General features: G+C 25.0%; 1 protein-coding gene and 1 long non-coding RNA gene across 8 annotated transcripts; one reads left to right on the top strand and one right to left on the bottom strand.

Annotated features, from left to right (window-relative positions):
• The first annotated feature begins 1,626 nt into the window (after positions 1–1,626).
• On the top strand, positions 1,627–9,831 carry LOC145753840 (uncharacterized). 6 transcript variants are annotated; one of them, XR_014283861.1, is made up of 17 exons: positions 1,627–1,733; positions 1,803–2,141; positions 2,541–2,732; positions 4,609–4,748; positions 4,939–5,077; positions 5,997–6,128; positions 6,257–6,336; positions 6,494–6,746; positions 7,260–7,316; positions 7,493–7,603; positions 7,661–7,768; positions 7,852–7,950; positions 8,104–8,229; positions 8,388–8,540; positions 8,879–8,913; positions 9,024–9,055; positions 9,383–9,399. XR_014283861.1 is itself a non-coding variant. In XM_082570322.1 (17 exons), exons 1-16 carry the CDS (start codon positions 1,685–1,687, stop codon positions 9,030–9,032), a joined length of 1,926 nt encoding a protein of 641 aa, XP_082426448.1. In that variant the 5' UTR covers positions 1,627–1,684; the 3' UTR covers positions 9,033–9,055; positions 9,383–9,831. The 6 variants fall into 6 exon arrangements, 3 of the variants coding, with proteins under 3 accessions (XP_082426448.1, XP_082426449.1, XP_082426447.1); XM_082570322.1 differs by having other exon boundaries at positions 8,484–8,540; positions 9,383–9,831; XM_082570323.1 differs by having other exon boundaries at positions 8,484–8,540; positions 9,024–9,059; positions 9,383–9,831.
• Positions 5,071–12,713, bottom strand: LOC145753881 (uncharacterized). 2 transcript variants are annotated; one of them, XR_014283881.1, is made up of 6 exons: positions 12,586–12,713; positions 7,252–7,298; positions 7,054–7,188; positions 6,480–6,706; positions 6,294–6,348; positions 5,071–6,119 (listed from the first exon to the last, which is right to left on the bottom strand). It is a non-coding gene; the product is annotated as an uncharacterized LOC145753881 (long non-coding RNA). The 2 variants fall into 2 exon arrangements; XR_014283880.1 differs by having other exon boundaries at positions 5,071–6,348.

Here is a 12,713-nt window from a genome sequence, read left to right as displayed (position 1 = left end):
AAGCAAATTGAACGCAATAAATAAAAAAAAAATGTTACAACGTCGAACAGCGCACGATTTTGAATTTCTACATAAAGTGCGTGAGGACCGGTAGTAATAAAATTTTTAAGACCGAGACTAAAGAATAAAAACTTGCGTACAAAAAACAAAACCAATTTATTTGTTTATGCCACACTATTTTTTAGTAAGTTGCTTGTTTATTTTAACTGTTATGAAATAAAACATTGTTTTGCCATTTACTGTCGTTTTGCAAGCTACATTTATTCGTGTGGCACATAGATTATAAATTCTTAGACTTTATAAAAAAATTAATGGATCCAAAGACGTTTTATATGCTACTTCAAACATTTTAAAATAAATTCGATCATTAACTTAGCAATAGTATCTATCTTATGTAAATTATTTATCATGGTATTACATTTTGCCTGTGGTAACAAGATAGCATCTAAAACAAAAGGTTTCGATTTAGTATTTAAACAACCAAAATTAACTTCAACATGATTTTTATAGTTATTCTATAAAGTAGTTTTTGTGTAACTTACATTAGACAATTGTTTTTAAAACAGTTATAACTTTTTTACCACTTTACAAAACAATATAAATATTAACAAAAACTGATACGAAAGCAAGTTCGATGCATACATGATTTCAAAATGCATGGAATGGAGACAGAGCGAATAATTTTTAATGCCTTAGCATAGCATTTTTTGAGTTGCCTTCTGATTTTAATTTTTAATTTTAAATAGTCGAAATATTATTGCGAAGTTATAAAAGTAACCCTAAACCGGAAAAAATATGAATCAATCTTCTTTCAAAAAATAATGCAATGTTTTTTTCTTAAATTTTAAGTTTGAGTTCATTAAATTGTTTATAATACCGCATAACACTAACATATTACTACTTTCGTTAAATTTTTTTGTGTTGTTATCATGTACAATTTACCAAAAAAAGAATGATTTTAATTTTATTTCGTTAATGTCGCAAATCATTTTTAAATGTCGTAGTTTCATCAAAGTTAAACAAGCCGTTTTCAAAAAAGAATTAAAGGTCAATTTAAAGTTTTTTTTGCCAATCAACAAAGCTATAGACAATAGGGCTAAGCTTGTATGATAAGGTTGCAAGCATTGTTACAAACTTATCAGTGACCAGACATCTGTGGTAATTTAAAAGAAGATTAAAAGAAAAACAATTTTTGTAACTGAATTACATTCCCGAAAAATAAAAAAGGACATAACAACACACTAGCCAGCGTTAATATAAGAGTGCCCTTTTTCAATATATAACAATGCATGTGCATATGAACCTGAAATTAAAATTAAACTGTTTAACGAAAGAGACATTTCACGATGGTAATTTGCACTCTGCAATATACAATAAAAATGCATTGAACTTTACAAATAACTAAAGTGAACGGATTTAAGCCTAAACAAATCATCGTGCAGTTATTTTTTTAATACGTCACGCAAGCAGTTTCTATTTTAATAAATATTTAAATTATTTAAATAGTAAATTTACTTGTGTAAAATGTTATTATATACGATTATTTTAATTTATAATAAATTTTAAAAAAAATTTGTGACACATGTGCTAGACATCGGTTACAACACCCTGTTAGTATAAGGGAAAGGGTGCTAATGTAGGTTCTATATTTTCAGTAGCTGGTCTGGTGGTTGTTTTTTTAAATATGTATTCAAATTTTGTAATAATCATTTTTCTGAGATTTGATCTATTTGGTGAGCGTTTTTTTTTGGGTTAAAAAGTTGCTAATATTTATTTATGACCTTTAAAATTATTATTTGTAGTTGTTAAAGCCCAACTAGCAACAATTCCGTCTTTACAAAATGGAGATGTTTGGGCAACAGGTTACACAGGTTTAATTGTAACTGCCACAATACTACAATCAGCTAATATAAATCTTTGTACATGGGGTTGGATTGAATCTGAAAGCCCAACACAGTTTTATAATGCTGTTTTTATGGAATGCTACAACACCAGTTCAATCTCCTGTGTAATAGAAGATGGAAATATTTATTCCAACCTCACTTTTTTACAACCTCTTACCAGTTCAACTAATGTTACTTTAATATGTGCTAATACAAGTGATCCTGTTTTAACTCAAGTTTCAGTAATTATTGTTCAAGGTTGGTTATTTTATGAGAGTTTTATATATTTTTGGCTGTTTTGTGTTATTGTAGATTGGTACAGTTTAGATTTTTTATGCTAACCCTATCAAAAAATGTTGTCTAGTTGGGATCATTAATAGCGAATTTTAAAATATTTTATTATTTTACAATTACTAGGTCATTTTGGTAACAAAAACTATCAATAAAATTTGTGTCATACATAGCAATTGATAAAATAATAAAAAAAAGTATTAGAATGAAGTGAAGAACCAAACCTTTTATATTTTACAAATTTATTATATTTTTCTTTATACAAGAAGTTGTTTACATATACCCATTTATTTAACATGTTTATATTGATATATTTTTTACATAGACATACTTACAAATAAAATAAAACTTAATTTATTGTTCTAGAATGTGATTCCACATTTCCATACAATGTTAAAGTTATTGCAACATCTAGAATTTACAACTCAGTTGGAACATTTAGTTGTTCTAACAATGGAGAATTATTTTATTCAAATGGAATTCAACTTACATCTAATACAACTACTTGTTTGGCAAATGCAATGTGGAGTGGACAGAATAATTTACAATGCTGGACAGGTATAATAATAATTTACAATGCTGGACAATATATTAATTGCACTGGTTATTAAAAATATAAATTTTGTTTTGGATCACCCTTTTTCTTGAGAACTTATTAACTTAATTTCTACTGAATGGTTATGGGCAATTCTTATTGGGAAAGTGTTTTAAAAAAAAAACTAACTTAAGTTATTTGTTTTATTGACTTACCCGTTTCTTTGGTTTTGATATTTAAAGTTTAAATTTAAAAAAATTTAGGCAAATTATTTTTTACAAGTGATTTTTTTTTTAAATTAAAAATGTACAAATTTTTTTGCACTTTTATGGCTATTTTAAGCAATAATTTTAAGTTAATATAAAAGTTACAAAACCGATTACAACAGATTTGTAATGTGTTAGTATAAGAGGTTTAAACATATGCTTAACATAAGTTTAACAACAAATTCTATATTACAATTTAAAAATCAGCAATTTTTAAGTTTTTAACTTGTAAAAATATAGGTAATTCCATTACCGAAATTACATAAAAAGTTTTATAACTTGAAATTTAATCCAATACGACTTTTATTATTTTTAATATTCCTTATCAATTTTATCTACAATAATAGTAACGGAATTACGGGTAACGGAATTACAACATCAGGAATTTTGTAGAAATGCTTATTTTGCCTGGTTTAAATGATTTAAATTAATTTAATTATTTTTATTAGTAAAAAAATGAAATGGCATTGTAATATAATATCCATTTTTTTAATTTTGTGAGAAGGTAGTTCTGAAATTTATAAATTTGTTTTATGGGTACATATATTACTAAATAAAATTAAATAAAAATATTCATAGCTAACAAGTTGATTTTTAACTCATATTTGGCATATTCACACAATATTTTAAACTAATTTACCCACAAAACTTATTGTTTTTGCATAATTATTCGTTTTATTTAGGTGTAACAAATTGTTTCTGCGACATCAATTTTATTACTAATTTAGAATTTAGCCATTTAGAGTTTTAAACATGTTATGTTTGTTTGTTAATTTTATATTTGCAGTTATGTTTGTAGTTTTTGTTAAAATGTTAGTTAGAGATTTTAAAATTTGGTTTGTTTTGTTCTGTTTAAGAGTTTATTTAAAAAAAACCTAGTAGTTTTCAGTTTTGTAATTCCGTTACCAAGATTTTTTTTTTAATTTTTAGTTAGGTTTGTTTCTTATTTTAACAGTACCTAAAACTTTTTTTATTAATTTTATCTGAAATTGAGTAAATTTAAGACTAAAGTTACATGCCAAAATTAGACAGTGTCATTCTGTTACTTAAAGTGTAATTCCGTTACCAGGTTTTTTTAAGTTAATTTGTCAATAAATAAATATTTTTTAAACCTCAACTAAAAAAATTTGGTATCTTTTTGTTGCTTTTAATAAGGACAATTATTTACACATGTTTAATTTAAGTTGATTTTTATAAAATTCAGACGAATTGGGATTAAGTATTACCCAACTTTTTATATCTAATTTATTGGCGGTATTCCGTTACCAAACATTTTTTAATTTTTAAGAAGCATAGATGTTCGAATTGGACTTCTATGCTTTTAAAAATTTAGAATGGCAATATATGGGTTATTTTAACTTAAAAAATGATTTCAATTATATTAAAAAAAATAATTATAAGTTTGTAAACCACAGTAATTGTAATTCCGTTACCGAAGAATTGCCCTTATATATTTAATTTGGATATTAAACAACACATTTAAAAATATAAACAATACATACTTTATCTTAAAATCAATCATATTATTAAAAATTTTACCTAGCAGATTAAATGTTTTTTGAAATTATTCATCTGAAAAATAAATTAATTTAGTAAATAATATATCTGGTAAGAAAACAAATGTATATCACAGCTCCAGCTGTCACATTAAATGGAGTTAAAATAGTAATTGAAGGAAATGGATTGAATTTAATTTGTGATTATGATCAAGTTATTCCTAATGCAACTTCATCTACTTTTTATATTGGAGATGCTCTAAATCAACAAAATGCTGTAAATACTTATTAATTTTTGTTCACTTTTCAGAATAAAGTTCTTAATTTTATTGATTTTATCTGCCAAATAATAAATCTTTTGCTTTTAATTTTTTAATTTATACCATTTAATTAAAAAAAAAATTCTCAGCATTTTTGGATTCTTAAAATCAAACATTTAACAAATATTTTTTGTTATAAATTTTTAGGGTTCAACTTTCACAACAGCAAATTTAACAGCAACTGACAATGGTAAGCAAGTATATTGTCAAGCAAATTCTCCATTTACTCAACTACCAGAATTTAATCAAACTGGAAGATCAAAAATTTTCACACTAAATGTGCAATGTGAGTAGTTTATGAACAAATTTATTCCTAACATTAAAATGCCGATAATTTTTTTTTATCTTGTATTGCATAGCATTATATAACAACTTATAAATTTGTTTTCTGATATGCTTGTTTGTTGTTTTAAATGTTTACAGTTTATGTATAAACAATTTTTAAAATTAATTTTCGTTGAGCTGTAACATTATTTAACAAAGTACCTTGTAAATTTAGGTAAAATTCAATTATTTACAGATTTTTATTTTATAATATTTCATGTTAAGTCAAAAAAAATTAAAAATAATAAAGGAATCTTTTTAGATCTACAATTTTAGTTAGTAGCAAAGTCAAAAAAATTAAAGAAAATATGACGTAACAATGTGTTATGTTAATAAAAAGATGTTAAAGTAAGGTTGTTTAACTGTTATATAATTTATTTGTATGTTAACTTTTACTTTATATTCTTGTATTGGTTTAACAGGTTGCCAGTAAACCCATTTTGGGTCTATTGTATAAAATATCCATACTACAATTACACAGTTTACAAACCAATAATATTTAAACACAGAGTTTGTAATAAAATTAAAAAGTGGATATTTAATCAGATCAAAATTTCATAATAATTTGTTGGTATTTCAATTAATAGAAATCCTAACCCACAATATTTATGCGTAACACCTTTTAAATGTAATCTTGATTACTTTAATAAGCTGGCTATTGCCATTGCAATTTAATTCAAAATGAATTTGTAGATACAGTTTTTGTCTTTTTTTTTATTACAAACATTTAATAATAAAGTATAGTTTTTTAAAACTATGTGGTTCATTATAGTGTACTAGGGTGGAAAAAAACTTGTTTTTTTACTACTTTTTTTACTGGATTTTATTTATTTTTTCGTAAATTAGTAAATTTTAAATGTATCAACCTTTTTATAAAATAGATTCACCCAGACTAACATCTTTCTCTCCAGAAGTTGAATGTTCATTACCTTGGGTTGTTAATCAAACTGGAACTTGCACACTTCAATTTATTTCCAATCCACTTTCTACTATTTTTAATCTTGCTTCAAATGGTTTGTTATTATTAAAATTAAAAAAAAGTTTAAGATAATTTTTGACATGTATAGGTTAGTTGTTAATTATCATAAAATCTAGAAATGTAGACTTAAAATGTAATATAACTATTTATTTTTAATACCAGGAAGTAATAGGACAAATGATAATGTGAACCCACTTACCAATATCAAAGACTCACAGACCTTTACATTCATGCGATCCAAGGTGAATAAGTCACTTAATACATTTGAAAATATTGGTTTTAAAATGTATATGTCATTTATAAACCAGTTGCATTTTTTTACTGTTTACTAACATAATAAAAAAGGATCTGTTTTATACAAGTTTTAAAATAAAATTAAACTAACCATTTTTAAATTAGGTATCACAGGTTGACAATGGTAGTTATACATTAACTATTCAATCCTCTACATTTCCTACTCAACCACTTTTGGTTGAATTTGATGTAAATGTTGTTGACTCGAAACCAATTGACCCCAATGGTCCTGGTAGTTTAAATGGCTTAGACACAACAATTATTATTATTATTGTGGTTGTTGTTGTTGTTTTATTGTTGGTTGGAGTTTTGTTATTTCTTTGGTGCCGAAGAAGAAATAATAACATGAAGAAAAATGGCAAGTTTTTAGAGTTTTTTTACAAAATTTTAAAAGTAATCTCAAAATACACATTCTTTTAGATTTTAATATATTTTTACAACAGAAAGTATTAACACCATCACCCCCATTTAAAATATGCATAGTGGTATGTTCACTTTTTTATACCTATTTATTCTTGATGTGGGAAACTTTACCACATAAACATAGAGTAACATCAGTTATTCTGACCAAGACTTAAGTTGCCTTTGCCAGTTCAGGATACTATAAATTATAGTTGTAATTATATTGTTATGTGAAAATTTAGTTAAAAGTTTTGTAGAAATACCTTTTTTTCTGTTCATTTATTGACACATTTCCCTTTGGCTGATGAAAGAAGTAAAAATTTTGTGTCCGAGGTTACAGAAACCAGATGTAAACTTTAGCAATGTGAAAACACAATTGCTTTTTACAAATTAGTAGGCTAAAAAACATTATTGACAGAAAGTTTTATAAATGTAAAAGAAAAAGATAACCCATTGTATACCTCTTCAGGTGGAAATGGTGCAGACGTCTATGCTGCTGTCAATAAACCTAAAAAGATAAAGAAAGGTGATCAAAAATAGTCTAGAACAAAAATTGCTTTCAATAGATCTTAATTAGATAAATTGTAAAACTCCACTTTTTCTTATGGTTTTTGTTGCAGTTACTAATTTAAATATTTATTTTAAAAAATTGAAAAATTAAATTTAGATTTTAGAGTTTATTTATGATTTTTAATATTTCAGTTAAAGATGAAAAGGTGGAAAGGGACAACCCTTTATATGATACCTCGCGAATTGGAGCAGAGGAAGCTTATGCTGTTGTGGACAAATCAAAAGGAAAAAAGAAAAAGAAAGGTAAAAACATGTTTCATTTAAAAAAATGATTTTTTATAATTCAAACTTTTTCTGTAGACAACAGTGAAAAAGAAGAGCGAATTAATCCATTGTATGGACCCTCTGGTAGTGGAAATGAAATAGAAGAAGCCTATGCTGTTGTTGATAAACCCAAAAAGAAAAAGGGTGAACTTTAGTAATCATCTTTCAATTTATTTTTGATCAAAAATGTTTTTAAAGCCTTCTAATTGTCCTATTTATTGGTAAAGGGGAAAAGGAGGAAAAGGTAAACCCACTTTACCAACCCGGTGATCCTGACTTTATTGAGGATGCTTATGCTGAAGTCAAGAAGCCTAAGAAGAAAAAAGGTTGGTCATCAAGAAAAAGGCATCATAATAAGATATTGCATAAAAACATTGTGTTGGTAAAATATCAATGGATTAGTAGTAGTAGTATTTATGTGTATGTGAAAAAATAATAATTTTTATAATTTTTTTGCAAAATTTTTATTTATATTCTAGGCAAAAATGAGAAAGAGGAGAAGGTAAATCCTCTTTATGCTCCCTCCACTTCTGCAGGAGTAAATGAGGCTTATGCTGAGGTCAACTTTAGCAAAAAGAAAAAAGGAAAGAAAAATACAGCACCTGGTATTTAAATTTCTGTAAATGTGTATTTAAAGAAGGTTTATATAATTTTAAAACTTTTAAATTTAATTTTTTAATTTTTATAGAATTAATTTGTTAAAATTTTCCAAATATGATGCATCTGCCTTTATTTGAATTTATACACTTTATATTATATATAGCTTAAGTGAATTAGCCATGCAATAATATGTAAAGAATTCATTTATCTACATCAAAAAAATCCTTTTCAATGATTAATCATTTAATATGTAAATTAGCACCCGATGAAGCCTATGCAGAGGTTAACAAGTCAAACAAAAAACCAAAGCCACCAGGTAAATATATAAAAAGATAGTTCACCATTGATGCAATTTTTATACTTATATGTAGACCGAAAATCATATTTTGTTAAGATTTTAATTTACAACAACGCAACAAAGATAAAAGGAAGGCTTAGTCATTAAAAAATCAAATTAAAAAAATATTGGTAGTTTAAACACAATGCATTCATCCCACAAACCACGCAATGCCAATTGTTATTTTATGCACCAAATCCATGCTTCAATGCAAACAATAAAGTTTTAAAATAAGCCAACAGTTTCCTGATATACAATCTTATGTCAACTCAAACAAGGAAGTAAAATACAAAGTAATAACCTTATCTATTTTTAAGGAGATGGTGACGATCTACATGGCAATGATTCTCATGTAAGTTAAAAGAAAAAAAAACTTGATTTTATTTCTTAAATTTGGGTAGAAAATGTTATTTAAATATAGTTGGGTAAAACAACAATTAAATATTTAACATTATTACACAGGACTACTAAAGCAAACAAGATTAATAAAAGTAGTAGGTTTGCCTTGTCACATAATTTTTAAAAATTATATTTACTTTCTTTTGTTTAAACATTCAACTAACTTTTATTCAAAAATTTTGCATTTGAATAAATTATTTCACATAAAAATTAATTTTTCGTTTGCCACTTGTGATAACTTACACAAGCATGTAATTTAGTTAAACTTATAGCATGTTTCTTCTCATAAACTAACAATTCATAGATAATTAAAGTCTGTGATGCTATCTACTTACACCTAATAGCATTTTTGTTTTAAATTTTGTATAAAGTTTTATGAATTTCAAATGTAATATATTAACTAAAGTTTTTTTTATCCTAAGATTGGGCTTAAAAACTACCCTAGTGACAACACAAATAAAGAATATACTGTTTCGGCCTTCTAGTTCCACTTATTAATCCAAGAAGCAATGCTTAAAAATGACTCTTTATATATATTTACTGTAAGAAAATGTTTAATCGCTGATAATATATATGTTATTATTAAACAGTCTTATTTTAAGTGTTTATTAAGATATTTCAAATGTTTTAAGACTTTATAAAAGCAATTTTTGTCTAAAAAACACGTTTTCACAGCATTCTTAAAATTATTTAGTAAAAATTGGAATTTTTTTTAAATATTATATATATAAAAAAAAACCTACTGTCTGTAAAGAAATTAAAATATTGTTGCATTTATTTTTTTATACATAGAACTAAAAATCTTGTAGTCCCCACCATTCTATTTGTTCATTTGTAGCACTTATTTGAATTTTTTGACCAAATATGGTAATTTTAATATCATTTGTAGTTCATGACTTGATTAACATTTTTTAAATTAAAATTCAAAAAATTCGCTTAAAATTATGTTTCATTATAAACTTTTTTTAAATAATGCCTTTTTAAATTTTTTTTGTTGTTTTAAAAATGTGTTGTATTCCATATTGTATTAACTTATATTCCAGTGACAGTTAAGATCTATGAGAATTATATTTACACAAAAATGTCATTTTTATGCCTATTAATATGTATTCACTTTTTAATGTAAATTTTTGTTTTGATTTTTATTTCCACTGGTTAGCACTTTTAAAATCTTCACATTTTGTATTTTTGTATTACTTATTTTCTAAGTTTATCCAAAACACTGTAAATGAATCTTTAAAAAAGATAACCCCACACTGTTATTTTTAAATATAAATTTATAATGTGCAATCAAAATCGCAATATTAACGTAACAAACTAACCACTGTTAATCATTATAAAATGTGCATTTTTTAAAACCTATTTTCCAAATACTGTGTTATTTTGTAAATTGTTTTATCCTATGCAGAATAAAATCAATGTAATCTTACGTAAATTTTAATTTATAGAAATTTTTCGATAGTAGTTTAACTATATACACTACCTAACATTGGTCCTGTAGTTGTTCTACATTTTGCAAATACAATGTAAGGCTTTTGCTAGAATTAGTAAACTTTGAATTAGTAAAGCGTATTTTAATCTAGCGTCAACCAACATACGTATTTTTAGTTACCTAAATGGTGATCGGGCTCAAGGATTAATAGTGTGGAAATAATGCGGCTGAATTGTTGAACTCTGAATTTAAGGAACATCTTAATTCATGTTTATTGGGTGACGTCCGTTCAGTATAATGAAATTGCTTATCTTGTCTATAAAACAAACATTTGCACCATGTATAAACCGTAAATAAAAAGTTAAAAAAAAGGGTCAATACCAGAAAAACTAGTTTAAAGTTCCTATGCGAAAATAGTTGTTAAATATAAACCAAAATTTGATAACCAAATTATAGGTAAAAACAATCATACTACTTATTAAAATAAGGATAAAAGTAGATTTAAGCTTTTCAGCAAATTAATAACAACTTCCTAAAAATTCAATATTAAGATTTCATAAAGCCTATTTAAAATTAGAGTAAGCTAATGTGGATTTAAAATAAGCTACAAAGCTAAAAAAAATTGTATAAAGACGAAACAAAAATTTATATCGAGACGTATAATTCGTTTTTAATGGACATATTGTTTCTTTAAAGTGACGTGTATTTTACCTCTTCCAACTCTACATGTTGCGTAACCATTTAAAATTAACAGAGGGGTTCACGCACACGAAATTATGCAAAATTTACGCAAGATTTTGTAAGCGGTAAGCTATTATTAGATACTTTTATGATTTAATTAGAAATCAAGAACTTGCAAGATTACGTATCGTAATGTAGCGCCACGCAACGTTAGACCTGTCGTCTTAAAGGTTTTTTTAATTAAAAATCGGTTAAGTTCAAAATTAATATATTTTTTAAACCAGAATAAAAATGTTAGTTTGGCCAATATGAATTTTTTTGTTTTAATAATCATAAAATTTGTTTTTAAATTTGTATTTTATTGATTTCTATGTAAGGTTAACCTCATTGATCAAAAAACGTGGTTTCCATGAACTTCTAGGATTTAAAAGAAAAATTTGTAAACTTGATGGAAAAAAACTTGTCTGATGGTAACAAACACCTTTAATTCAATATTTTGTTTTTAACAACTTTAAATAACTGAACAATATAATATAATTACTTATTAACTAGGCCAATAGGTGGTATTTCTACTTGTAATCTTAGTGTAAAGTTTTACTAATATCGGTTTTTTAATTTTAGTCTGAAAAGTTGAAAAACTTCATATAGGCTAAACAATTAAAACTTTTGTTAAATGGCTTTTATATTTTTAATGCACAAATATTTTTAATGCACAAACTTAATTTTGTTTTATAGTGTACCAATTACAGTGCCAAAAAATTGCTATTTATTTATTGACAATGACAAGTAGAATCATTTGACCAAAAATGTAAACATATTACAAACCATCAAAATGTTGAACAGGTATATACAAAATTTAAAATAAAGGAAAAAATTTTATCCAGTTTATTATATGTTTGGTATCCTGTCTTTTTTAACACAAAAACCTGCTTTTAAGGCCTTATTAAAATTATGTTGCTTGCTGGTACCTTTTTATAACTTTTCCTATAGTTGTCTAAATAACTAAAAACATGTTGGGCTTATTCTACTTGCTTTTAAATTTTAACTAACACCAACTTGGTGTAATGCTTTAACATTGTAATATCTTTCCTAAAAAAACTTATAAACCAGGATCGTATAGTTACAGAAATTTGTTACAACACAATTGTGTTAATTTAAGTACATATAACTTATTAATAATATTTTTGAGTAACTAAAGTTAGCAATTAAATCTTTTAAATATGATTGAATTTTTATGCATAATATAAAATTGTATATAATTAATTTAGACTAAAGAAACTTTTATTTTAATTGCATTTTATTTAATATGTCTTCCCTAATAATTATATTAAAAACATTTTTAAAATAGGCAGAAATATTGTCTTTTAAAAACTTAAAATATTTTTTTATTAATTTTGTTACTTAACTGTCTAAGAGATTTCTACATTTAAATTTAAAATTTCTAATACTTTGTTTTTTAAAACATTAAAAACGAATTACTAAAAATTTTTTTAAATATCTTAATAAATTTACCTTGTATACAGTTTCTTTTAATTTTTTCATTGCAAATTCAACAAAGATTGTTTTCGCAGAATTCAACCTATGATCTGATACAGAAGCAAGTTATCATCGAAATGTAACTTTATTGTCTGGTGATTTCA

This window comes from Corella eumyota, chromosome 5 (assembly GCF_963082875.1).
Source record: "Corella eumyota chromosome 5, kaCorEumy4.1, whole genome shotgun sequence".
Lineage (NCBI taxonomy): Eukaryota > Metazoa > Chordata > Ascidiacea > Phlebobranchia > Corellidae > Corella > Corella eumyota.
This window is presented reverse-complemented; position numbering and strand designations above follow the sequence as displayed.

Excerpts from the sequence above, each read along its gene's own strand:
- LOC145753840 (XM_082570321.1), top strand. The coding sequence starts at position 1,685 with ATGTATTCAAATTTTGTAATAATCATTTTTCTGAGATTTGATCTATTT. Across the intron at positions 8,230-8,483 it reads AAAGAAAAATACAGCACCTG|CACCCGATGAAGCCTATGCA; the intron begins GTATTTAAATTT and ends TATGTAAATTAG. Across the intron at positions 8,541-8,878 it reads CAAAAAACCAAAGCCACCAG|GAGATGGTGACGATCTACAT; the intron begins GTAAATATATAA and ends TCTATTTTTAAG.